This window comes from Podarcis vaucheri (genome assembly GCF_965113315.1).
Source record: "Podarcis vaucheri genome assembly, chromosome: 17".
Lineage (NCBI taxonomy): Eukaryota > Metazoa > Chordata > Lepidosauria > Squamata > Lacertidae > Podarcis > Podarcis vaucheri.
Window position 1 is genome coordinate 41,981,510 of NC_138755.1, and position 27,846 is coordinate 42,009,355.

Sequence of the window (27,846 nt, forward strand, 5' to 3'; positions counted from 1 at the left end):
AAAGAGAACATACTCTGTACATGTAAACTACAACAGGGGAAGCGAAATATTGAGAGCGTATTTAGCTAGAAATAGAATTGTAGAGTTGGAAGGGACCCTGAGGGTTATCTAATTCAACCCCCTGAAATGCAGGAATATGCAGCTGTCCCATACGGGGATCAAATCTGCAACCTTGGTGTTATCGGCACCATGCTCTAATGAACTGAGTGACCCACTTGGATCATACGGCGCATTTATCCTCAACATGTCTTAAGCTTGTTCACGCCTTGAAAGGTAATTTTTAACAAATGAGGCGCTGTGTACATTTTGCTAAATAAAATGCCATCTGTGAAAGAACACAGCTCAGCAACCAATGTGAGGTTTTAAGCCTGGTTTGACTTGTCCTACCTTGAATATCCTGTTGGCAGGGACCTATGATGTTATTTATTTGTTTGTTCTTTTTCAGACCATAAACATTTCAAAGCGCTGTACAGCAGACACAAAAACAATACAAACAATAAAACAGAATTTAAAACCAATAGAACCAATGCGTGACCAAGTGGCTAGGTTAGGTCAATAAAACAGGAATGCTTGGGAAGGCAAGTCTTTAACGTGCATTGCATAGTTAAGACTGACAATAGTTTCTTCTTCTTTGGTAATCACTCATAACCGGGTAAGATTGTCTTCCATAAACATGGGTTTAACTGTGGAGGCCAATTCTGGATCCACACGTCCTTCCACAGTGGGGACATAGGTTTCCAGGTGGGAGTTGATCACGGTGTGGATTTGCCAAGCATGCCTTCCTCTTCCTTCCCCTTTTGTCCTGAGTTGAAGCATCTTCAGAACCCATGACACCTTTGGTAAAGGCTGTTCTCCAATTGGAGCACTCACAGGCTAGTGTTTCCAGTTGGTGTTTATACAATTTATGTATGGTGTCTGGAGAAGGTATTCCACAAGGGACAAGAGGTGCTGCCTGTTCCGTATCACTCCAGAGGATCTCGGCAGCAGGCAGCACCACTAGGACCTCATCAGATGACCTTTGTGACCTGGCAGGCCTATATAGGAGAATAATCAAATAACCTGGTCCTAAATTCTTTAGGATTCCATATTGTATGCCAACTAAACCTTATTGAGCGCTCCCTCTCTCCTGTAAATCTAGTTGTGAGCTACAAGCTTACTTTGCTGGAGTCTGTGGAAATGAGTTTCTGGCCTTCTCCCCAGATAAACTCATCTTCACTCAAAGCATGCAAGGACAAAGCTAGCTTAGGTGGGAAGTTTGCTTGAGAGGACTATCCAATTTGTCAAGTTGCATCACAGTCTTGTTATATGGAGGATTTGACAATTGTGTCAGTGTATGGACAGTTTGTGCCTGCGAATTGGGTAGATAAGCTTCTGGTAGAAGTTCATCCAGCCTCATTTTTTAATGCTTGCATCCTGTCTACATCTAATGATATTTGTTTTCTGAGCCCCTTTTGTGGATTCTTACACAAGCATATATACAAAGAACTGCTTTATTAGTCTCTTTGCTGTCATTACCCCCGCCAGGAACAGTACTGCAATAGGCTTTTCACCCAGTTTAAAAGTTAGGTGCCCGATTCTCCCCGAGACCATGATAGTGCAATCAGGTCTCTTCTGCACGGTCTTTCTTATTTATTAGCAGAATCTGCATTTTGGGCTTTCTGTAAATCCTCTGACCCAACTATAGCTGCTTCAGAAGAGTCTCTGCTTGCTAGCATGTAACTATGTCATATACCTTGCAGGGTTGGAGACCGGCAATTTCTCTTGCGGGGGCAGAGGAAGAGGTGAGAAGTGAGACACAATTCAGGCTGTTGCCTGACAGTCACTGCAGCTTTTCTCAGCCTGCCTTAAGAGAAAAGGGCATGTCTGGGTTGGAGATGTTAGTCTGCAAGCTGGTCCTACTCTTACTGCATGAGGGTGGTAAATGGAGAATGCTCCCATCTTTAACAGAGAAAAGCAGGTAAGAGAGAAAGGAAGCCAGAAACACAAGGCCAGCTCATGGGCCATGTAACTTGTGGTGCACCTTTATTAAGAATGGTTTTTTTAAAAAAAATATTTAGCTTCCTAGGATTTCAGAAAGGTGAACTTGCTTCTGATGCACAAAGGCGGCGGCGGCCTAAAATTTGTGAACATGTTTTCCTTGCTTATTCATGTAAGATTTAAACAAGGTATTCTACCTTGTGAAATGCCCCAGCAATAATCACAGTCGTGTCACAAAGAAAACATCCTCCTTTTTTATATGCCACAGCATCCCTTCTCACATAATTACAACAGGCTGCCAATTAAGCAAGAATAACTTTTATCCACAAAGTGAAGGATAAAAGCAGTTTCAGTTATCTAGGAGTAGACAGCAAATTTCCTCCAAGATCAAGATATGTTCTCAGCATGGTAACTCACTGCTATGTAAGATGAACATTAACATATTCAAAACAAACCCTAAATCAATATACCTGGGGCAGGAGAGGAGTGGTTTTAGACAATCCCTGCAGCTGCAGACTAAAACTGATTTTGTGCAGAGGGTAAAAAATATATAATTAGGTTCACATTTACTAGACATCACAAGGCACCATTAAATGTTAATGAAAACAGAACTAGAATTTATTTCAGCTGTAACAGTATGTCATCTTTAATGGACATATTCAATCATTAACTGAATCAAGTAATCCCAGCCACTTTTATGTATACAAAAATATTCCCCCTCCCATGCCAAGTAAAGGGTGTCTGTCCTGGGTGATTTTCCCCCCCATTCTTGTTGCATATATCAGTTGCCTAATACTGAAAAAAAAATATTTATGAAGTCCAGCAGTTTCATAGTTATATGATGAGAAAAGTCCTGTACTGAGCCCCTTTACATTTACCCTGCTATAGGATATGTAAAGTATGCTATGCGCATTCTCCTTGTAAACTTCTACAAGAGAAGCACTGATGATGGTAATTTAACTGAACCTCCCAACTAATTACTGCAGTTGTACATGAGCTGATTTGCAAGAGAATGGAAAGTACTGTCGTCACATGAAGCATTAAAAAACACCCATTTTAGACAACCCCCTGCTTGACTATTTCAAAAGACAAGACATTTCCTCCAAATTGGCAAACTTTTGCAGCACTCAAAGAAAGGAACCATCCGAACTGCTGCTCTTTGCCACACTCAAGCAGAGGGGATGCAGCTCCAGGGGCTAGGGATTAAAACCTGTGTTCTTTTTAAGCAAGGAATCACTGGCAGGACTGATAGTCATGAAAAGTGGAGCTTTGATTTCCAATTTCTTTTCCTCCTACCTCCTGTAGAACATAGTTACTAAGGAAGGTTGACTGCACAATGGAAACCCCAAGAAACGTTGAGAAATACATTCACAGAATGACAGTTGATTAAAAAATATATAAATGGGTTTTGTTTTGTTTTTAAAGTCTAAGCGGAAAACTACCTGTAAGTGATTTGCAGATCAAGAGAAGCCATTGACTTCCCAACCCCCAATTCCACGTATCTACCATTCGGTTCCAAAAAAGAAAGGGACACACTTTCCTTAGCACCAGAAGATAGTTATGAGCAGATGTTGACTTGGGCTGTATATACATTCTTTAATGCAGTACCTTCCCCTTTGAACTTCTTTGCCTTATCTACAACTGATCAGGGAAAACAGTGTTGGCACTTGAGATTTAGATGTGCTTCAACATCTTTGCAGAAGGAAAACAAATCCTCAGGAAATACAATATAAAACATAGCAAACTATGGCCAGAAAAGCAGTACAAGAACATTTCCTGTACAAGGGTTCGGAAAGGGTGAACTTGCTGTTTTTTTTCTGATCAAAAGAATAAGCATGCAGTTGGGCAAAGTGTCTAATGGACCAAATAGGTGTCAGGATACTCTGCTAGCCTGATAAGGAATCTTGTTTCCTGACTTCTCTGCAATTAAAGGCTGCGCAATATTGCAAATTGCTTGAACTTTCCTGGTCTCCATGTCCCCTTGTTTCTCAATTCAGCATCACAGTGAAATTATAACATCTGCTAGCAAGGTTACATTGTAACCCCCACCCACCCACCCTCAATAAAGATTTTTCAAAGCAGAAAAGCGCAAGATACAGTTAAAAGTTCAAAATCAGGAAAGAAATGCAGTTTAATATTGATTTAGGTGATAGGGCAGGTACCCTCCCCTCTCTGGTACGTTTCACCAGATGGAGAGGAGAGTTGCAATGTTAAGCTGGCATTGCTGTACTGAATTGCTAGAAGCTCAAAATGAAATTGCAAACAAAAGCGTAACAAAATACAAAGCGAGAGCTTGGTAAAGTAGGCTACAGTTCTTACATTACAATATCAGGAGAAAACCAGTTATTTTCTGAATCCTCACAATGCTCCCCAATAAGCCACTTCCATCTGGTGTTCCATTGCATCCCCTTTTAATATTCTTCCAAGATGAGTGCCAAATCTTCAGAAGTGTAATGGAGGGGGGTGGGAGAAGCAGTTTCAATCATCTTCTATCTTAGGGAGCATATAATCTCAGCAAGCAAACAGAGTTCAAACCAGCAGAGCCATTTAAAGGCAAAGCTTCCTTCCTTCCTTCTCTTCCTTTCTTTCTTTCTTTCAAAGTAAGAGTCACAGACTGATCTTCTTTAGTAATCTTTAATGTTTGGCTCCTCCACCGTTGCCAGAGCCAAGGGTCGTTCTGTTGTTAGTGCAATACCTATAACGAATGAGAGAAGAGTGGAAGATGGTACAGTCCACTCTGAATCCTCACCTACATCAGCCAAGAAAACACTGCATCAGCTGGTCACTTGACGACCGCTCAGAAAGCTGAATCTTCTTGCCGGCCACTTTGTCTCAAAACACAATGAAGAAATGGCAGCTCAAACGCTCTGAATTAGCTTCCAAACTGATGCATGTTCAAATAGTAAACAAGGCCAAAACCGCCAAACCAAGTTCAAAACTAGAGACCGAGAGACTCCATTACAAAAAAATAAAAAAGTGGCATGGTGTTAGGAGCCTGGATGCAAGGTATTGCTTAAACTCTGCCCTTCAGTGGGAATGCAGGAGGATCACACACATACCGAGGAAAAGCTGACCTTTGGAAGACCGAATGAAGGCCCCACCCCAGCTGGAACCGCATACTACTTCCATCCCAAAATTGCAAAGAAGTAGAGCTATAGAACCCAAACACACAATTTGACAGTCCTTGGGAAGTTATTAATTTGTTGGAGAGGATACAACACACATTAGGAGCGGGGGGGGGAGGGGGGGACCAAAAACAGACAGCAGACCTCTCTTTCCCTATTTGGTGACAAGAAAGTGCAAGAAAGCGTTCCTTGGGTTTTGTTCAGTTGTCAGACTTTTGCACATCTGTGTTCTGGCCGAGACAAGGGACTTTGAGGTTTTTTTGCAGCACGTGAGCATCTGCTGGTTCTATCCTCTTGTAGTAGTTCTTCTTTGTCTCAATGATCTCAAATCCAAACTTTCTGTAGAAGTCAATAGCAGATTCATTGCTAATCTGGACATGTCTGGGTAAAAAAAAAGAAACCAAGGGAGAAAAGCATTACCATTTATGAAGGCTGGAACTTGGATCTATATGCTAATGAACTGTTTATCCGAAGAGTGGAAGGGAAAATGGAAAAGCAAGGATAGAGAAGAGATTAAACCATCCAAGTTCTGTATCCCATGTTACTTTCACCTATCATCTTTACTACGGCTGGGGAAAAAATCTTGCATGCCGGCTTATAACGCAAGTGCCCAGAAATCAAGTACAGTCGTACCTTGAAGCTGAATGGAATCCTTTCTGGAAGTCCGTTCAACTTCCAAAACGTTCAGAAACCAAAGTGCGGCTTCTGATTGGCTGCAGGAAGCTCCTGCAGCCAATCAGAAGCTGCAGAAGCCCCGTTGGACATTCAGGTTCCAAAGTTCATTTGCAAACCCAGACACTCACTTCTGGGTTTATGGCGTTCGGGAGCCAAAATGTACAAGTACCAAGGTGTTTGGGATCCAAGGTACAACTGTCTATGACCATCCTATGTAAACGACTACCTACCTTTTGCCTTTCTGACTTCAGCGACAAACAACTACTATTCTAACACAAAAAAGCTACTCTAGAGCACATGTCCTAACCTGTTGTCTGCCAAGTACTTTGGACTAAAACTCCCATCAGCCTCAGATAGCATGGCCATCCCAGGGATGATGGAAGTTAAGTCCAGGATGGGAAGGAAAACAACATACAGTACTGCAGAGCTCTCATAAACCAGAAGGTAACAATACTACCAAACTGGCCCCCAAGAAAGTTATACCTTGATAGCGCTGCAGATGCACAGCAGCAATTGCACCAGGTGGGCCTTCTTTGAGAAGGCATCCCACAACTGGGGTGCCATGATCAAGCAAGTCCTATCCTACATGCTCATGTGCTGTATCTCAGATTGGGGGACAGCTAGTAACTTTAGAGGACATATTTACAGGGTTGTGTTTACATGTAAAGAATTATGCTTAGGAGCCTTTTTTAACTGCTGTTTATAAGTTTAGCTCTTGCAGAGCTCAGCATGTCCCTGGTCAATGGATATAGGCACTAATCATAAACAATCCAGACACAATACTGATAAAATAAAGAGGGCATCACTTACCAAAAAGTAACAAGATTGTACAGTCACACCTTGGTTCTCGAACGTAATCCATTCCAGATCCGTTCAACTTCTGAAAACATTCGAAAACACTTCCAGGTTTGTGGCATTTGGGAGCCAAAATGTTCGAGTCACAAGGCGTTTGAGAACCAAGGTATGACTGTAATGTATGTACCTCCTGTGGTTAGCATTTGCACTGCGTGGTAGTGTCAATATAATTAGTGCCCCTACTGCGTCCCAGCAAACTCTAGTACTCGAAAGCAAAAGTCTTATATTAGTTGTTCTTTAATACTACGCCACAAGACTTGAGCGCCAACATTTCCATGCATGCCAACTACACATGGAAGCAACCAATTCCTCCTGCCTAGGCCAGCAATGTCTTTCTACTTACAGATAGATATTGTCGAAAGTGCCATCTTTTTCACAGATGTTTAACACATGATTCAACATTTTAGTTCCTACAAAGGAAGCAAGACAAAATGGAAGAAAGTTATTCCCAGTTTCAAATACTGCAGCATCTTGCAATATTTGTTATTTTATAAGCAAGTACTAAATTTTGTAAGCTTTAGAGGCACGTGTTCCATAGCCAAGAGCCACCGCATCATTTACAAAACAGCCTTACCTATCCCCAACCTTCGGTAAGGGGCCAGACATCCAAGCGTCATGATGTACAGTCTTTTCTGATTCTGAGAATGATCTACTCTACAGCACACTGCACCCACTGCAATATCATTGAAATAGGCTGCCAAAAAGAGGGGTGGGGAGAGGAAGAAAGCATATTATTTTGGGTTTTTTAAATCCACCATATCCTGAGGGTTTCGGATAAATATAAATATATAGATTTAAGAATACTGCATAACTAGCACAGCAAGGCACACTTGCATATTATATATTAAATATATAACAATAAATGTGATCCCATCCCTGCTTAACTCCACGCCTCAAACTAAATATGTAACAATAAAAACAATCCCATCCTGTCAGAGCTGCTACCAGGTCCCAGCTCACATAGGACCACGCCACACAGCGTCCATTTTAAAAGAGTCTTTATTGAGTTACAGGTTTCATTTCCGAACTGCAGCGTGCAGCTCTACACCTTCTGCCCTAGGTCGGCGAAGACCCATCTGAGTCCCCGCCTCTTGCACACCAGCTTAATACCCTAGCCTTGCTCCACCTCCTTCGCCTCTCCCTACGTCTCTGGGTCCTTCTGCCCCCCTGGGACTCCTCCCTTCTACTCTCCTCTGACGCTGACCCCCCTGATCCTTCCGCTTCCTTTCGGCGGGCTTTGGGACCTGGCTCACTCTCCGGGCTGCTTACTGCTCCAGCTTCCGCTGCATTTGAACTTGGCGCGCGCGCCCAACTCTCTACTTTCCTCTTGACCGTTGCCTCGCTCTCTGAGGAGGGCGTGACCACCCCTGACTCGTGCCCTCCCTCCTGCTGACGGCCTCCGGAACCCGATGCCTGGCTGCCTTCCTCCCTGCTGCTCTCAGTCTTGAGCGTGGGTCCCGACTTCCAGCTGCTGCTCTCTGAATCTCCTCTGTTCCCTTCCTCCTGGGGTGTCCCCCCGGATCCCCCCCTTGCTCTGCTCACTGGGGCTCCCTTTTGGGAGTCCTCTGACTCACTGCTTAGGCTTGGAGATCTCGGGTCGTCATCATCACTCATTCTCCCTTCGGCTTCCTCCCCCTCGCTCTCTGTTTCCACCCTTCTCTGCGTCTCTGCTTCTGAACCCCTGACATCCATCCCCCCCTCGAAGCCCCCCCTTCCCCCCTCCCCGCTGTCAGGTGTGGGTGCTGGGTGCTCCCTCATCATGGGAGGGAATGCTGGATACAGGTCGCTCCCCGTGGGTGGCCGCCAACTGAAGACCTCCGAGTCTTCCCCCTCGCGGTCGTCGACGTTGACTTGTTGCTCTTCCATCTCTGTACCGCCGTGCTCGAACCCGAGGTCCTCCCCGAACACGTCCATGTCAGTCTCTGCGTCGGTCGCTCGACCTGGCATCTCCAGCCACTTCCTGCGCCATTGCTCCTCTGGTCGATCGTCCCACCAATACGAGTTGCCTGATGCCGAACCTGCCGGTGAACCTTCTGGGGAACGGGTGCTCCGTGCGGGTTCCCCTTCTGAGTCGAATCCATGGAACGTGCTGGAAGAAAGTGTGGGTGTGAACAACCAGTCGTCGAAGAAGCTCGCTGGCATGGGTTTGTGTGGGAAGAGGGCATGAAACTCGTCCTTGAGCAGGGGTTCCTCCAAAGCGTAGTCTGGTACCCAGCTATTGGCGCTGGCCCGGGTGCCCTCTCTGGCTAAGAGGTATTCGACTCCCTCTTCCCCCCATCTGGAGTCCAAAATCTCCGTGACCTCGTTGATGTGGTCCTGGTGCTTCACCTCCCGCGTCTCCGTCCGTTCCCTGAGCGGACTTGGCGCCGTCCCTGGCTCCTGGAACCTGTGAGGTGCCTTGTAGGGAGTGAGCACCGACCTGTGGAACACCGGATGCATTCTGGAACCCTCCGGCAGCGCCAGTCGGAAGGCTACCGGGTTGATCTGCGCTTCGACTTGGTACGGACCGATCTGCTTGTGCCCCAACTTCTTCTTGGCAAGTGACCTGGTCGGCACTGCGTGGGCTGCCAACCAGACCCAGTCTCCCACTTGGATCACTTCGCCAACCCGCCTGTGCTTGTCAGCTTGCACCTTGTAGGCGTGCTTAGCTAGCTCCAGCTGCCGTCTGAGTTGATCGTGGACCGCCTGCAGCTCTGACGCGAACGCGTCCGCCGTCTGTGGTTCTCCTTCCCCCACTCTCTCCAGTCCCGGGAAGGTTCTGGGATTCCTCCCATTGTTGGCAAAGAACGGCGTCACTCCTGTGGACACGTGCTTCGTGTTGTTGTAAGCGAACTCGGCTAGCGGCAGGTAATCCACCCACGTCGCAGGCTGTTGATTGGCATAGCATCTCAGGTACTGCTGCATGATGGCATTGACCCTCTCTGCTTGCCCGTTGGTCTGCGGGTGTCTTGCTGATGCCAGATTGACCTTGACATTTAGAAAACCCATCAGCTTCTGCCAGAAAGACGAGATGAACTGGCGTCCGCGGTCGGACAGTATAGACCGTGGCAGGCCATGCACTTTGAACACGTGATCTATGAACAGTTTGGCGGTTTGTTCCGCCGTGGCCACCTTCGCACACGGAATGAAATGTGCCATCTTGGTGAACAAGTCCACCACCACTAGCACAGCTGTCTTGCCTCTCGAGCTGGGTAAATCCGTCACAAAGTCCAGGGCCACCCTCTCCCACGGTTCAAACGGTGTTTGCAGCGGTTCTAACAGTCCCGCCGGTGGTCTGTGTACCGGCTTGGCCCTCTGGCAGGTGTCGCACCTCGCGACGTAGTCCGCGACCTCCCCTCTCAGCCTGGGCCACCAGAAGTCTCTCGCGACTAATTCCATCGTTTTCTCCGTGCCAAAGTGACCGGCCGTGGGTGCGTCGTGCAACTGTTGCAGTACCTTGGCGCGAAGGTCGTCTCCTGGTACATAGACAGCCCCTTTGCGTAGGAGCAAGCCGTCCCGCACCTGGAACTCGTCCGTGGTAGCCGTGCCTCTGAGCAGTTCCGCCATCTTGTCTTGCGCGAATGAGTCGTCCCGCAATGCACGTCGCACCGCATCCAGGTCTACTGTAGCTGAGGCACACGCCCACGCCTTCGGTGCGAAGATGTGCATGGCCGCCGCTGGCGTCACCTCTTCTAGGTATTGCGGTTTTCGGGACAGTGCATCCGCCATGATGTTGGTGTCGCCTGGGACGTACTCTATTCGGAAATTGAAGTCAGTAAAGAACTCCGCCCAACGTATCTGCCTCTGGTTCAGGAACTGAGCCGTGCGCCAGTGCTCCAGATTCTTGTGGTCCGTGCAGACCTGCACCGTGTGCTTGGCGCCGATTAGGAAGTGCCTCCACGCCTTGAAAGCTGCATGAATGGCCAGCAACTCCCTGTCCCAGATGGTGTAGTTCTGCTCCGACTTGCTGAGCTTTCTGGAGTAGAACGCTCCCGGCCGCCACACCCCCTGCGGGTCTCGCTGCAGCAGGACAGCTCCCACGGCTCTGTCTGACGCGTCTGTCTCTACTCTCAACGGTTTACTGGGGTCGATATGCAGCAGTTGCTTCTCCGATGCGAAGAGATGCTTGAGCGCTTGAAAGGACTGTTCCGCCTGCTCCGTCCAGATGAATTTCTTTTTTTTGGAGCTGAGCGTGTCCGTAATTGCTGCCGTCTGCATCGCGAACCCCTTGATAAACTTGCGATAGAAGTTGGCGAAGCCGACAAACCGCTGGACCTCCTTCCGGTTGCGCGGGCTCTTCCAATCCAATACCGCACGAACCTTGGTGCTGTCCATGGCTATCCCCTTGTCCGACAACTTGTATCCCAGGAAATCCACCTCCATCGTGTCGAACTGGCACTTCTCCAGCTTGGCGTACAGTCTATGTTGTTGCAACCTGCTGAGCACCTCCCTCACGTCTCGGTCGTGAGCTTGCTGCGAGTCAGAGAAAATCAGGATGTCATCCAGGAAGCAGACGCATGTCTTGTAGAGGAGTCCCTCCAACACGTGATGCATAAAAGCTTGAAAACAGTGAGAGCCATTTTGTAATCCAAAGGGCATAACTCTGTATTCGTAGGTGCCCAGCGGTGTGAACATGGCCGTCTTCCACTCATCGCCCTCCCGCATGCGGATGAGATTGTACGCCCCTCGCAGGTCCAACTTGGTGAACACGCGTCCCTTGCGCACCGTCGCGAGGAGGTCGTCAATCCTGGGCATGGGGTAATCAGACGGTTTGGTCATCTGGTTCAAAAGGCGGTAGTCCACAACGAGTCTTTTTTGGGGCGTGTCTTTCTTTTTCACGAAGAAAACGGGACTGCCCCCCACTGCCTTGGACTCTCTGATGAAGCCACGCTCCAGATTATGCTCGATGAACTGTTTGAGTTCCTGCATTTCATCTTCAGACATGGAGTATAGCCGCCCCTTCGGCAGCGTCGCCCCCGGTAGGAGGTCAATCTTGCAGTCATATGGCCGGTGAGGGGGTAGCTTGTCCGCCTCCTTCTCGCAGAAGACCTCCAAAAAGCTCGCGTATTTGTGGGGGACCGCTTGCAACGTTCCCAACTGCAGTCGTGATTCCTCCTCCTCTCCCTCCCGTCGGGGCAGGATGCAGTGTTCTGCGCAATAAGAGGAGCCGAAGATCAGTTGTCTCTGGTACCAAGCCAGCGTCGGACTGTGCCTGTCCAGCCAACTCATGCCCAACACAATGGGCGTGTCCGACAGTTGGGTGACATTAAAACTGATGACTTCCCTGTGGTTGCCAAGGCGCATCACCATCGGTGGCGTCTGCTTCACCACCTGCCCCCCTAGCAACTCTCTGCCATCCACTGTGACGACTTGCAGGGGCAGAGTGGCAGGCAATAGCTGTATAGCGTGCTGCTCCACAAAGCTCTGCGCTATAAAGTCTGCGTTGCTTCCAGAATCCACAGAAAGCGGCACTTCGATAGTGACGCCGTCGGGTAGCTGGAGAGATGCTGTGAGCTGCACTACTGGTTTGGGTGGGAGGGGATCCGTGGGTTGCAATATCGCTGGGGACTGCTTCACAGATGCGTCTGGCTGGGCCCCAGTGCCTCCGTCTCCAGCCAGACATCGTCGTTTCCCTGCTGTGGTTCTCCTTGCTGCGTTGCTGCAGTCACCATTGCTGAGGCTGCAGTGTGCTTGTGGAGCCTCCGGGGACACTCCTTCGCCAAATGGCCTGGATCCTCGCAGATGTAACACTTCCTGTTCCCTCTAGGAGGCTTCGCTTTCACTGCTGCCGGTGCTAGGGCTCTGGCTGCTGACTGAGCCCTTGCACCTCCAACCTCCATCGGTTCCCCTCCCCCTCCTGGCGGAGGTGTGGATTGCGCACGCGCTGCTTCCCTCGGAACGAAAGAGAAACTTCTCGCTGCTTCGCGCCCTCCACGTCCTTCATCTCTGCACCATGGACGTTCTTCCAGCCTCACCCCCACAGTCAGCGCCCTTTGGACCACCTCCTGCGTGCTTCGGGGCCTCTCCCCCCTTGCAATTTCATCCTTAACCGCAGAACTTAGACCCTCCCAGAAGAGGTCTCTGACAGGGGGCGAATCCCGATCCCATTCTAAAGCACTGACCAGCGCAAAAAATCGGGCGTGATACTGCCGGACGCTCGCCCTCCCTTGTTTTAGTCCATGAATCTCCCGTCTGGCAAGATCCACATCAATAGTAGACAAAAAACACGCATCCATCGCTTTGATAAAGGCATCTGCATTCTGAAGCGCCGGATCTTTATCCCTCCACAAATTGCGCAGCCAGGCTTTGGCATCCCCATGCAAATGGGACAATATGAACCCCACCTTCTCTTCCTCATCTCTAAAGTCTTTTGCCAGCAGTTGCAGTGCGCACATTACGTCTGCTCTAAAATTAGGGTACTGTTGCAAAGTCCCATCGAAGTGAGCCACAAGCCCTCCTGCTCTCCGTGCCAATCCCACGCCCTCCGGTCTGGGTCCCGGTTGCCCTTGCTTAACAAGCATTTCAAACCTGGCGTGTAGGTCTCTGTAGGCGGCTGTAGTCTCCTCCTCCCGTTTCTTGGAAGCCAATACCTCTGAGGACAGCTGGGTCACTGCCTCTTGCAGCGCGGAGATCCTCTGTTCTTCCGTCATCTTGCTAACCTTTGTGAGCTTGCTTACAGACACCCCTCTTCCTCCCCTAGCGGCTTCTGCTCCCGCTGCGAGGTTTCAGGTTTCTGAAGCTTTGAGAGATGGGTCTTACTGTCAGAGCTGCTACCAGGTCCCAGCTCACATAGGACCACGCCACACAGCGTCCACTTTAAAAGAGTCTTTATTGAGTTACAGGTTTCATTTCCGAACTGCAGCGTGCAGCTCTACACCTTCTGCCCTAGGTCGGCGAAGACCCATCTGAGTCCCCGCCTCTTGCACACCAGCTTAATACCCTAGCCTTGCTCCACCTCCTTCGCCTCTCCCTACGTCTCTGGGTCCTTCTGCCCCCCTGGGACTCCTCCCTTCTACTCTCCTCTGACGCTGACCCCCCTGATCCTTCCGCTTCCTTTCGGCGGGCTTTGGGACCTGGCTCACTCTCCGGGCTGCTTACTGCTCCAGCTTCCGCTGCATTTGAACTTGGCGCGCGCGCCCAACTCTCTACTTTCCTCTTGACCGTTGCCTCGCTCTCTGAGGAGGGCGTGACCACCCCTGACTCGTGCCCTCCCTCCTGCTGACGGCCTCCGGAACCCGATGCCTGGCTGCCTTCCTCCCTGCTGCTCTCAGTCTTGAGCGTGGGTCCCGACTTCCAGCTGCTGCTCTCTGAATCTCCTCTGTTCCCTTCCTCCTGGGGTGTCCCCCCGGATCCCCCCCTTGCTCTGCTCACTGGGGCTCCCTTTTGGGAGTCCTCTGACTCACTGCTTAGGCTTGGAGATCTCGGGTCGTCATCATCACTCATTCTCCCTTCGGCTTCCTCCCCCTCGCTCTCTGTTTCCACCCTTCTCTGCGTCTCTGCTTCTGAACCCCTGACACATCCCAATTTAACTCCACATATCAAATATCAGGTCAAACAAGGTCTAATTCTCACTGAAGGGAAGTCTGTACTATGCTGGTAGAACTGCAGGCTGAAGGGGACAGAATAGTCCCTTGTAAAAATAAGACCTATAATCCTGCATGCATAAAACTAGCGTATTAAAGAGAATGCTGGGGTACAACCCTTTCCCCTCATATTCTATGTGCCAGAAATACTATGTATAATGGACAATTCCATCATCAGACCTGAAGTACAGCCTAAAGTGATAAAATCAAGACAGAATTCTACATCTGCAGTAAGAGCTAGATCTTGCAATACTTTAGGAAAACTTTGACGCACAGTGGTCCGCAGTTCTGCTTGTCACCCCCACCACAGTGAGTGTTTCATTACCTTATGGCAAGGACAATGAGAGGGGAAGCAACCTCTTTCTACCTTGGATCATCAACTGAGTTGTGCTGAATTTCAAAGGGTGTCTGTGACTGCAATAAGGGGGATGACCTCAATCCCCTCTCCAGCTCCAAGCTAAACAGGAAGGCTAGAGTTGACCATGGCACTCTTCCTGCTTCTGCTGCCTGCCACCAAAATGTTGGTGAATAGTCAAGGCCCTCAGAATGCCTCAGCCAGCTAGCTCCAAAGCAAGCTCCTACTCCCCCTCCTCAGTTCCAAAAGCCTGGAGCTGGAGAGGGAAGCTGGGGCTGGTCCCTGAACTCCTGCAGGGGTGCAGCAAGAGGTCAGAGTTGCAGTCTTATGAATACCCACCTCAGAGTAGGACTCATTGGGTTGAATCCATACTTAAAAGCAGACCCAATGAAATCAACAGGGCTTACCGTATTTTTCGCTCGATAACACGCACCTGACCATAACACGCACATCGTTTTTAGAGGAGGAAAACAAGAAAAAAAAATTCTGAATGAAACAGTGGGTGTATCATTTTTGTGCTTCATGCTGTGGCCACAGACATGTGATTTGACGGTGAGTTTGGGGTAGCCCAATGCAAAAATCCTGAGAATCCATGTGGATCCATGCTTTGTAACCACGTTTTTGTACCATTGCAGCCCCAGGCAACAGTGGGTGCGTGATTTTTTTGGTGCAGACTGTAGCCATGGACATGCTATGTGATCTGATGGTGAATTTGGGGTGACCCAATGCAAAGATCCTGAGGATCCATGTGGATCCATGCTTTGTAACCACGTTTTTGTACCATTGCAGCCCCAGGCAACAGTGGGTGCGTGATTTTTTTGGTGCAGGCTGTAGCCATGGACATGCTATGTGATCTGATGGTGAATTTGGGGTGACCCAATGCAAAGATCCTGAGGATCCATGTGGATCCATGCTTTGTAACCACGTTTTAAGTGGGGAGGGAAGGAAAAACATAGAAGGGACAAGGAGCACCGAGAGGGGTGTGCGGAGAAGCAGCTGGCTAAGAATGCAGGAGAGGGGTTTTACCGGAGGGAGGAAAGGAAGGCAAAAGTTCCCCCACCCACCCACCCAAGTCAGCCAGCTCTCTCTCTCTCCCCCCCACCTGCATGTTGCCTGCGAGTCCCTAGACGCAGCAGCAGCACCGGAGCACGGAGAGGAATTAGAAGGAAGGACGCTCTGCTTTCCCCTCTGCTTGCCTGGAGGGGAGGGGTTTTCTCTGCTCTTTGTTCCGTTTGAGCAAACACAGTAACGAAACAGAAGAGGGTGGGCAGTAAGACCCTGAGGCAGAATGCAGGAAAGCAACAGCTTTCTCTCTCGGGAGGCTCGAATGCACGTGTGGCTGCCTGCAATCAGTTTACCCCACCGAGAATGAAGATAAACTGGTAAAATAAGGGGGCTGGGTTAAAACTAAAGGGAAAACCTCAAAGATCCCTCAAGAACAAGGCAGGGGTTCAGGTCTCCCAAAGCCGAGCTGCAGCCTTAGAAGGGGAAAATGGGGCTTTCGGAGGTGGTTTTTACTGCCCCGCTGCTTCCAATTTTTTAAAAGGCAAATTGCAGGAGAAGATGCAGCAGTCAGTCACTCTCTCACTCCCTCCAAGCACCCACACTAGCAAACACACAGTCGCGCTGTACACACAATCAAGCGATCAGAGTGGCCAAACCTCCTAGCAAGCACTTCTCTGGCTTCTGCTGACCGCAACGAAGACGACCCTCGAAGAAAATGTGTGATGCACTCGGGCCAGCCGGCTCCAGGGACCACACATTCGCTCAATAACACGCATAGACATTTCCCCTTACTTTTTAGGAGAAAAAAATCTGTGTGTTATAGAGGGAAAAATACGGTATTTTAGTCATGGACCAAGATTCCAATGGGGCTGCTCAAAGCATGACTTATTTGGGACCCAATCCATTCAGTTCAATGGGACGTACTTCTGAGAAAGCATGCATAGGCTGAAGGGGAGGACCACCTTAAAAAAAATCTGTGAAACCCTGTTGTGTGTGCAGGAGGAAGGTTTACACCTGAGGAGTTGATGAATGGGTTTCTCTCTGTGCATATCATTGAGACATGTGAGAAGATATGTTAAGCATTTGAGCATGAAAGAATGACATTATTCATTTTAAAGGCCATGATGTAGTACAAAGGGAAAACGGGTTTCTAATGTAACATATGAAAAGTAATTTAGGGCTGCATAAGCTGTCAGTTCTGTATACTGCAGTCAACAGGCGGCTAGTGGTGATGCTAAAACACTCACAACTTGGCATGAAGGATCTTCATGAGGAAATGGGCCACTGCTTCCCGCACTTGTTGAAGCTTTTAAACAACCAACAAGGGCACTAGTTTTTCTGAGCAGCTGTGGAAGGTAAAAGCTGGTAGCTCTCTATGGCTAGAACAGGAGGAGCTGGAGGGGAAGGAAAAGGCACGGACAAGGGGAAAATGGGATGGACAACTATCTCAGGCCAAAGAGGTACATACCTGAGGAAGATGGCGGAATAAAAGGCAGTATCTGCATTGTATGTGCAGGCCCAGGCTGCATGGCGTGCAAGGCTTCATACAGTGAGAATAATTAAGGTATCTGGTAAAGCTATCCTCACGTAACAGATGATGTACTGAATCTAGCAGATAAACCAAGAACAATGGAAAACCCTCTATCTATGAACCCACCAAATAAAAAAGCAAGGTACTATACCCAGTTTGGCCAGCTCGCCAACCTCCAACACATCCTTGTAGAACTTGTCATTGTAGCTGACGGGGAAAATGACTTGGTTTAACCGCTTCAGCTGCTTAATGTTGTGTGGCGTCACATCACCCAGCTCGATCCGGCTACTGGAACAAATCAAAACATGCTTAATACCTCTAGAAATCCCACTGTGATTAAGCTATACTAGAAACAGTAGAACTGGTCACCTTGTCATCTCCAAGCACTTTGGTGCAATATCCCCATTCTGAACAGAACCCTCCTAAATCTATCATGCAGGATTTCGTAGGACTCTTTTTTAAAAAAAGCAAACACCTTGCAGTTACTCAAACTGAAATTTGGCCCAGTGCTTTCAGGTTACACTGATCTTATGGCAATTAAATTTATACAGTGGTACCTCGGGTTAAGTACTTAATTCATTCTGGAGGTCTGAAATTGTTCTTAACCTGAAGCACCACTTTAGCTAATGGGGCCTCCTCCTGCTGCCGCCCCACCAGAGTACGATTTCTGTACTCATCCTGAAGCAAAGTTCTTAACCCAAGATACTATTTCTGGGTTAGCGGTGTCTGTAACCTGAAGCGTATGTAACCTGAAGTGTATGTAACCCGAGGTACATGGATTGTACCCAGAGCAACAGGATCAAACCATCATCTATCCAGCTTCTCAAGGGCAAGTCCTCTAACACTGCAGAGAACATAGAAGTCGCGTGTCTTGCTTCACACAAAGCCACAGAAGAGGTGAAATACTGGCACATGTGACTTTTGGGAGTTTCAGAGGACAGAAGACCCATAAGTCACACTCACAGCTTGCTTGCTTCCTTCCCCAACACATCTAAAGACGCCAGGAAAGAAGCCAGAAAAACTTACTTTGAAACTCATCAGAAAGTGAAACAGGACACTTTGCCTCTTCCACAATTTTGTGGCATGTCTGCAAGCCTCAGTGAAAGGGAGAGACTGGTAGTGGTAACCACAAATAGCAGCTACCTAGTAAACCAAGCCATAATGTGTGGATCCTGGGAAGCAACCTGTCACTTTAGAGTTGAGAAGGAAGCTAAATTAGCTCCTCAGAATGGCAGGAAGTAACATGAGCCATGCTGGAGCCCTGAACCACTGGCTGTACGAAAAGAATTCCCAAGTTCACATTACAAGGCTCAGTCAAACATATAAACAAGACAACAGAACAAGTAAGCAGGAACATACATAAGATATAATACATTTTCACATATAATAAGCCATTACCCAAAACACATTTCCAGCAGTGAAACCGCATACAGCCATAGTTTATTGTTCACATTAAGAAAGTTAACACCCCCAAAAGGAGTCAGGGTCTCAGGGAGGCAGAAAAAGGTCCTCCTTTCCTTCCACTCTGCAGACAAGCCCTGGATTCTCCCAACTCCCCCTTTCCTTCATATAAATATATATTTTTGGCACCACAATTAACACATATTAAAGGCCTATACTGATGGCAGAGACACCCACCTTGAGTGTCCAGTTCACAAACCTAAGACTTACTGTATTTTTCCATGTACAATCATACCTTGGTTTTCCAACAGCTTAGTTCTCGAATATTTTGTCTCCCAAACCTAGAAGTGACTGTTCCAGTTGGCGAACTATTTTTGGAAGCCAAACGTCCGACGGGGATTCTGCAGCTTCTGATTGATTGCAGGAGCTTCCTGCAGCCAATCAGAAGCTATGCTTTGGATTTCGAACAAGATGCCCCCAAGATCTTTTGGAAGTCTAGCTGGGAGAAAGTTCTCCTCCTACACCCTCAGCATCAGTTTTAATCTGAAATCTTAGGTGCAGTACTGCACCCAGAGCTCAGAAACTGCTCACATTTATGAAATTCCCTGTCACAAAACGCTCCTAGAACAATGGGAGTTTTGAACACTGTCCATGTGGTCACAATTAGACCCACGCCAGTAGTAAAACGTGTCTGGCACATGGCTATTTCCAGAGAGAAATACGGCCAGAGCGAGTCCATACTGTGTGTCTAAGCATCTGACTTCTGCTCTCACGCGGGGCTCATACACTGCTTGAGATGTGCTGCACCACTGCAATGAAAGCCCTGCCATTCCAAACTGAGCAAGAAGGGGGGGGGGTCAATTTCCTATCCAATCACTGACTTCACTGAGAGGATAATACTTGACCTGGCAAATATTATTACTATGTATTATTATTCCATGAGACGACAACCGAGAAGTAGCTGTGTTGAGCTCCCAGGAGCTGAATCCAAATGCAATGACAGAATAGTAGAGGTTGAAAACCTTAACAGGCTTGCTCATACACTTAGAAAACTGGTTATATCAGGAGATATGAAATGAGAAATATAGTCAAAGAATCTCAAGGCTAGCTACAGCTGTGTCTTATAAAGAACTTTATACTGCTTTCTTTGATGCTTTTCATATTTCTATTCTATGCGAGTGTGTGTGTGTGTGAGAGAGAGAGAGAGAGAGAGAGAGAGTGTCATTATTTGCAGGTGTGTTTTTTTTATAAAAAACCCTATTCACTTAAGTCTTGGAGTGTTTTGAAAGGAACACCTTTTAATATATAAATACAACTTGTAGTTGCTTATTGCAGACTAAGTAGGCAATAACTGAAAAAGCATCTATGCATAAACTCATGCTCCAGCCACTAATAACAACTTTGCAAAAGGTTTTAGATTAGTCAAGTTTTTTGAGTGTTGCTTGTGTATGTGTTTCTAATTAAGTGAGAAATTGTAGTAATCTTTCTGAAGCTGCAGTTGTGTCTGTTGTGTACCGAGGGGGGCTGAACTGGGAATGTATATGATTTATCTTGATTTTACAGTCAAATTATACTGCTGTTCCTTAATAGGAATAGAAAAGGCACACTAATCTAGGAACTTCCCCTCTGCCCAGAACGTTGGAGGCTATACACCACACCCCTCAACAGTATTTATAGGAACTCAAACACCAGACTCTGCTCTGTTCCAGTAACAAGAAGCCGAAAGCACCAGCCTGAAGATGACGAGTGAGACCTCGTCGAAACGTCGCACAGACACCCCGACTCTTACACGGGAAGACACCCGAAGACACCAAAACCTGCATTCCTGTACCCGTGAAAATCTACGAAAGCAAATATATATATATATATATATATATATATATATATATATTTAAAGGATCAGCAATTCTCCATTAAGTGTCAGTTGCAAATGATAGTTCATTATGTTGTTTTGCTTTTGCATACTGAAAATAATTTTTTAAAATTGGGATTAGCCCTTCTTTCTTTATCACAGAATACTAAACATAACCAGATACCTGCAAGCACCTAGCAGAGATTAAATCAGCCTGCAATTTTCATCATCCGACTAACTCTGAGAACAAGGCTTCAATGTCTAATCCCCCCCCCCCCGTACTCACATACTCCCAATCCCTGCGGAAGAGTTCTGGAGAAATCAAACATTTGAGCACTATTTTGTGACACTTCGTTGCTCTTAAAAAATGTATTACACAACCATGGATTTGGGAGTTAAATGTCTAAGAAATTTATAGTATACTCTACAGTTGTATAAAGGGTCTTCTGCATTTTATCAATGCATTTTACACTTAAAACACTGAATACTGCGCACATTTATTGATAAAGTAGAGGAAGCTTCTTTATACTGAATCATACTGTTAGTCCATCAAGGGCAAATGTCTACTCTGACTGGAAGTGGCTCTTTAAGGGGTTCAGACAAAAGCCTTCCCCAGCCCTACCTGATTATATCAGAGATTGAACATGAGACCCTCTGCATGCATAAAGTACCGTATTTTTTACTCCATAGGACACACTTTTCCCCCTTCAAAAATGAAGGGGAAATGTGTGTGCGTCCTATGGAGCGAAGAAGCCATAGCCCCGCGACCCTCTCCCGGCTGGAGAGGTGACGCGCGGCTATGGCAGGAGCCTCTACAGCCGCGCGTCACCTCTGCAGCCGGGAGAGCGTGCGCAGGGCTAAAGAAGCCATAGCCCCGCGACCCTCTCCCGGCTGGAGAGGTGATGCGCGGCTATGGCAGGAGCCTCTCTGCTGCGCCTTTCCTCTGCTCCCTGACCTGCTCTTTGGGGCTGGTGGTGGGCTTCCCCCCGCCAGCCTCAAAGAGCAGGTCGAAAGGAACCTGAAGCCTGGAGAGTGAGAGGGGTCAGTGCACACCCCTCTCGCTCTCCAGGCTTCCAAGGTAGCCGCCTAAACGCACCTGGTTTTAGAGCGGGAAAACAAGAGGGGGAAAGTTCTCCCCCTCTCTGTGCAGCGCCTCCTGCCGCTTCACTGAAGGGGCGCTGGGCAGAGAGGGGGAGAATTTTTTTTTCTTGTTCTCCCCCCTCTAAAACAAAATGCGTCCTATTGTCCGGTGCGTCCTATGGTGTGAAAAATACGGTATCTGATTTAGCATTGCCTTCTTTTAAACCAGCAGTCTTCAGCCTTTCAGATCCAGCCTTGCATTTAACTTAAACATGCTTTTGCGGGCCAATTTCTTAATATTTTACCATATGTCTGTAGTCTACTGGTACTGCTGTTCTGACTCAGATCAGTCTACAACCCACTAAGAGCCTGCCAAAAATTTACATCAAGGCCAAGTCAAAAGACAATATCAGAGTGTAATAAGGATAGATCAGGACAGAGAAGAACGCCAAGACCTCTATCAGGAATTATAGAGCAAAACTGCAGGACCACCAAAAGGGAGCCTGGGATTAGAAAAATAATGCACAATAACAGACCTTCCTTGACACTCACTGACTACTAGCACAATGCATAGTCAAGGAAGTTTGCTATTGCTCATCAGAGCCTAAGGAAAGACCAACTCTAAAGCAAACCTATGGTGCTACAATAGTAGCTGCTAACATCTGTGTAACATCAATATACAGTCATACCATTAAATGGCCATTAAATACAGCTCCCCCAGCTGATTTTAAGGCTCTAAGTAAGGAGTCTTGCAGTTTTTCAAGCTACTGACAGATCTGGTCTAGTCAGCGTACCATCCACACCAGGGGGCGGCAAGCTTTACCTCACCTGGGCCGGTTCACTCCAGTAGTGATCCTTCCGTGGGCCAGATCGCGCACGCCTGAGTGCACGTGGCCATGATTTCCGGCGGCTGCATCTGCGCAGACACAATTTCTGGCACCACGCAAGCGAGTCCCCGCACCGCGCTGCACCACTTTAGTGCAGCGTATGGGGACTCACCGAGTGGGCGGCTCGGTTTGGGGGCTGCTTGTGGGCCAGTTAAATGACCCCTGTGGGCTGCTTGTGGCCCACGGGCCTTAAGTTGCTTACCCCTGATCCACACCATGACTTGCTTGTTTGCCACAGAAGAGAGACTTCTACGTAGGGGGAAATGGCAGACCACTTTTGAAGAGAGCCTAGCCAAAGGGGATGCCCTTTTGGGGCACAGCAAGCCCTATGATAGCATTATGCCTATTGTGGTAGTGGGTTTTGAGGATTTACCCTCCTTGCCTTATACCTGTGCTCCTGGAGGGAGAGCAAATAGAAGCCCCTTTCTAGCCTACTGACATGGCTGTTTGGGGACCACAGCTCACTCTCTTTGTGGCCTCTGGGATTTTAGGCGATACTGAGATGTTCTATCAAAAACTGTTCTTACAGTCTCTTCCAAAACAAAGATACAGCTCAAGCCTGGTATTAATAAGCCCAGTTACAATATCTATTACATGTGTAAAAGGTCAGTATCCAAAAGCTGGAGGATTTGTACCAACACAGTGAAACCACTATTTGAGTTACATTAGGGTCACATCTCACAATCATCCTAGTATGCGCTCAGTTCTGAAAGAGCTGTGGTAGTTTTAAATGAACACCCAAACACATAAGCCCATACATTATATGGGTTGCCATCAGAAGTATATTAAAACTCAGTATTTCAAATGTTACACCAAAAGCAGCCCATCCTTTGGCTTGCACACAGTAGGAATCTCTTCTTCTGTAAGCAATAGTAGCTATTTTTCTCTATTACACATCAAATAAAATAGTCATTTCGAATCCAAGATGTTACTTCAGCAGTGCCAGGATGCCCTGATGCCTGGAACAGTTCTCCAGTTGTTTTAAGTTTAACCAAAGATGGAAAGAAGGCAAAGTCCCTACCAGAGAAGAATGGCAAACTAAACTGGAACATGCAGAAATTGCAAAAATGACCGGAAGAAACCAGAAACCAAGTAGATGAAAGCTTCAAAATAGAATGGGAGAAATTATCACTTTATCTTAGAGACCATTGTAAACAAATGAAAACATTAGCAAGTTTTTAACAACACTTGTAATGTAACAATGGAGATAAGATTTAAAATACAGTATAGGTGATGAAATACATGCAGTTGAAAAGGACAACATAAAGACCCATGGAAGGAATGCGGGGGGGGGGGGAGTCTGAGATTCAGGGGAATTTTGTATTTTGAGTATATTTGTGATATTGTAAAAAAATTCTATCTGTTAAATCAAGTACTGTAAAATATTTCCAAAAGGGGGGGGGGAGTTCAACCAGTCTTTTCAAAGGACTCACTTTTATCCCTAACCTGCAACTTTTGGGGGGAGTTGTTTGTTTTGTTACATACATACATCTTCCATGCCCCCCCCCCTTTTAGGCTGACTAGATGCTGAGGAGAATCTACCTCTTTTAAAAGCTGGCACAACACATAATGTTGATTTACTACACATACAAAATATTTATGTGCATTAAGGATTGCTGTTGCTTAAAAAGAAAGGAAAAAATGTCCTGTGACCTCCTCCTTGGCACAGTTAAAATTTGGGTGGGAGATGAAACTGATGGACTAGGCAGAGTGAAACTGACGGGGGAAATCAGAAAAGATACAAAAAAATTGTAATCTTAAATATGGAACCCATGGAGGGGGGGAAGGAGGTCCAAAGGTTCAAAAGAACCTTTTATTTTAACGTTTAAAATGGTTAACGTTAAAATGTAAAAAAATGTGTAAAACCAGCAAAAAATATTTTTTTGAAAAAAGTTGGGCTGGGTGCCAACAAAAGAAGAATGGCAGGCGGAACTGATGGCCTGTGCAGAGATGGGAAAGCTGTCGGGGAAGATCAGAAACCAGGAAGATCAAGTATTTTTAAAGGACTGGAATAAATTCTTCACTTATTTAAAAGACCACTGTAAACAGTTAAATTCACTGGCAGGGATGTAATGACACTTGGAATGTGGAATTAACTATGGAAGGAACCTTTTGTTTTAATGTCTGAAATGGTTAAAGTTAAAAGGTAAAAAACTGTGTAGAACCAATAAAAAAACATTATTTTAAAAAATGAAGCTAAAGTTGGGGGGGGGGTGGGGAAGGGGAGAAACAAGAACCTGCGGGCCCATTGGCGGAAATCAGGCGGCCGGAAGGCTCCCTCTCGCCGCAACCTTATGGCGCACCTTGAACCCAGAACCCGCCAAGCCCGAGCCGCTCCCTCCCTCGGAGCAGAACCGCATCCTCTCCGGAGGAGGAAACGGGGGAGGAATCCGGGGGGCCCGCTTCGCCTCTACTTCCCCCCCCCCGGAAAGAAGCGCGGGAAACAAAGACCCGCCGCCGCCCCGGGGGGGGGGGGAGAAACCTGAGGGGAAAAGCCAGCCTGGCGGGCGCCTGAGGAGACCCGGCTGGGCCGGGAGGCGGGAAGGAAAGGGAAGGGAAAGGGGTGGCGGCCGCCGCCGCCGCCGGTCCCGCACTCACCCCTTCATAGCTGCTGCTGCTGCTGCTGCCGCCGGGGGCCGCGGGGTCCAGCAGCGGCGGTTCAGCCGCTGCTCCTGCTCTGGCCGCCGCCGCCGCTGCTCCACATGGGCCTCAGGCCGCTCCGAGCTCCCGCGCGCGCCTGCGCACAACGCCGCCCCCGCCTCGGCTCGACCTTTCACCCCACGCCGACGTGACGACGGCGACGCTTCGCACGCGCTCCGGCGAACGTCTCTTCGCCCCGCCCCCCCGTTTAGAAGTCACTCAGAGACCGACTTCCGGGTTCTTTTGTCCCGCCCCTCCGGTTAGAAGTCACTCCGAGACCGACTTCCGGGTTCTTTCGTCCCGCCCCCCCGTTTAGAAGTCACTCAGAGATCGACTTCCGGGTTCTTTCGTCCCGCCCCCCGTTTAGAAGTCACTCCGAGACCGACTTCCGGGTTCTTTCTGCTTTTTCTCAAGCAGAAATGAAAGCTATCAGTATGAAAATTCAGGATTTTACATGACGCCGCCTGCCATTTTCTGCCTGTGCCTAATCCTCAATCTGCAAAAAAGATAGAATTTTACTGGTGTATTCCAGAGCTGTTATGAACCACTCTCACCCTCATTTTGACTCCCGCCTGCCCTATGAACCGTGGATTACACCGCAGGGCTGTCACAGCCCCTCCCCTATTTGCAACATGGGATCATTTATGGCATTTATGTTTTTGTTTTTGAAAAACAATTTTTGTTTTTACTGTATATTCCTACCAGAAGACTTTCCCCAGTATGACCGCTGCACGCAATGCCTTCCAAAGAGCTTTAAAACCCAGGAGAGATTCTTGCGAGAAGCTGAAATCCACTCTTGAGAGACTTTCTCTGCTCCTCCTTCAAGGCAGAAAAGTTACATTAACGTAAAATTGGGGGAGAACTCTGTGCTGATCATTTTACCGATGACAAGTGAAAACTCACAGTTACTAAACTGCCCCAGCACAGACAAACAGCAGGTGTCAACATCAGCGAAGGTTTTTCCCCTCCCTGTTAAATTACACTTTGCATTTAATGCATATTTAATTAAACTTGTGTATGCATATGCAGTGCTCCCCCCCCCTAAAAAAATGCTTAGGGGTACTCTCCTTTTGACTAGAAAACCCCCACCATTGTATAGTTCACATCGTGAAAAATAAAGACATTCAATGGACAAAAGTACAAAGAGTCACAAAATGTTTAGGGGTTGTTGTTGTTTAGTCGTTTAGTCGTGTCCGACTCTTTGTGACCCCATGGACCAGAGCACGCCAGGCACTTCTGTCCTCCACTGCCTCCCGCAGTTTGATCAAACTCATGCTAGTAGCTTCAAGAACACCATCCAACCATCTCATTCTCTGTCGTCCCCTTCTCCTTGTGCCCTCCATCTTTCCCAACATCAGGGTCTTTTCCAGGGAGTCCTCTCTTCTCATGAGGTGGCCAAAGTATTGGAGCCTCAGCTTCACGATCTGTCCTTCCAGTGAGCACTCAGGGCTGATTTCCTTCAGAATGGAGAGGTTTGATCTTCTTGCAGTCCATGGGACTCTCAAGAGTCTCCTCCAGCACCATAATTCAAAAGCATCAATTCTTCGGCGATCAGCCTTCTTTATGGTCCAGCTCTCACTTCCATACATCACTACTGGGAAAACCATGGCTTTTACTATACGGACCTTTGTTGGCAAGGTGATGTCTCTGCTTTTTAAGATGTTGTCTAGGTTTGCCATCGCCTTTCTCCCAAGGAGCAGGCGTCTTTTAATTTCGTGACTGCTGTCACCATCTGCACTGATCATGGAGCCCAAGAAAGTAAAATCTCTCACTGCCTCCATTTCTTCCCCATCTATTTGCCAGGAGTTGATGGGCCCAGTGGCCATGATCTTCGTTTTTTTGATGTTGAGCTTCAGACCATATTTTGCGCTCTCCTCTTTCACCCTCATTAAAAGGTTCTTTAATTCCTCTTCACTTTCTGCCATCAAGGTTGTGTCATCTGCATATCTGAGGTTGTTGATATTTCTTCCGGCAATCTTAATTCCGGCTTGGGATTCATCCAGCCCAGCCTTTCGCATGATGAATTCTGCATATAAGTTAAATAAGCAGGGAGACAATATACAGCCTTGCCGTACTCCTTTCCCAATTTGGAACCAATCAGTTGTTCCATATCCAGTTCTAACTGTAGCTTCTTGTCCCACATAGAGATTTCGCAGGAGACAGATGAGGTGATCAGGCACTCCCATTTCTTTAAGAACTTGCCATAGTTTGCTGTGGTCAACACAGTCAAAGGCTTTTGCATAGTCAATGAAGCAGAAGTAGATGTCTTTCTGGAACTCTCTGGCTTTCTCCATAATCCAGCGCATGTTTGCAATTTGGTCTCTGGTTCCTCTGCCTCTTCTAAATCCAGCTTGCACTTCTGGGAGTTCTCGGTCCACATACTGCTTGAGCCTTCCTTGTAGAATTTTAAGCATAACCTTGCTAGCATGTGAAATGAGTGAAATTGTGCGGTAGTTGGAGCATTCTTTGGCACTGCCTTTCTTTGGGATTGGAATGTAGACTGATCTTCTCCAATCCTCTGGCCACTGCTGAGTTTTCCAAACTTGCTGGCATATTGAGTGTAGCACCTTAACAGCATCATCTTTTAAAATTTTAAACAGTTCAGCTGGAATACCATCACTTCCACTGGCCTTGTTATTTGCAGTGCTTTCTAAGGCCCATTTGACTTCACTCTCCAGGATGTCTGGCTCAAGGTCAGCAACCACACTACCTGGGGTGTACGAGACATCCATATCTTTCTGGTATAATTCCTCTGTGTATTCTTGCCACCTCTTCTTGATGTCTTCTGCTTCAGTTAGATCTTTACCACTTTTGTCCTTTATTATGGTAATCTTTGTACGAAATGTTCCTTTCATATTTCCGATTTTCTTGAACAGATCTCTGGTTCTTCCCATTCTGTTG

General features: G+C 47.4%; 1 protein-coding gene across 2 annotated transcripts; it reads right to left on the minus strand.

The window, feature by feature from the left end:
• Positions 1-2,573: 2,573 nt before the first annotated feature.
• Positions 2,574-25,102, minus strand: NAA50 (N-alpha-acetyltransferase 50, NatE catalytic subunit). Of its 2 annotated transcripts, none has more exons than XM_082206168.1 (5): positions 24,904-25,102; positions 17,237-17,370; positions 7,207-7,326; positions 6,976-7,042; positions 2,574-5,483 (listed from the first exon to the last, which is right to left on the minus strand). In XM_082206168.1, the coding sequence occupies exons 1-5, from the start codon at positions 24,909-24,911 to the stop codon at positions 5,303-5,305; spliced, it is 510 nt and encodes a 169-aa protein (XP_082062294.1). In that variant the 5' UTR covers positions 24,912-25,102; the 3' UTR covers positions 2,574-5,302. The 2 variants fall into 2 exon arrangements, with proteins under 2 accessions (XP_082062294.1, XP_082062293.1); XM_082206167.1 differs by having other exon boundaries at positions 17,237-17,373.
• Between the last annotated feature and the right edge of the window lie 2,744 nt (positions 25,103-27,846).

Coding starts and splice junctions, on each gene's coding strand:
- NAA50 (XM_082206167.1), bottom strand. Junction 7,327..17,236: donor TGGCGAGCTGGCCAAACTGG/GTATAGTACCTT, acceptor TCTTTTTGGCAG/CCTATTTCAATGATATTGCA. Junction 7,043..7,206: donor TTACCGAAGGTTGGGGATAG/GTAAGGCTGTTT, acceptor CTTCCTTTGTAG/GAACTAAAATGTTGAATCAT.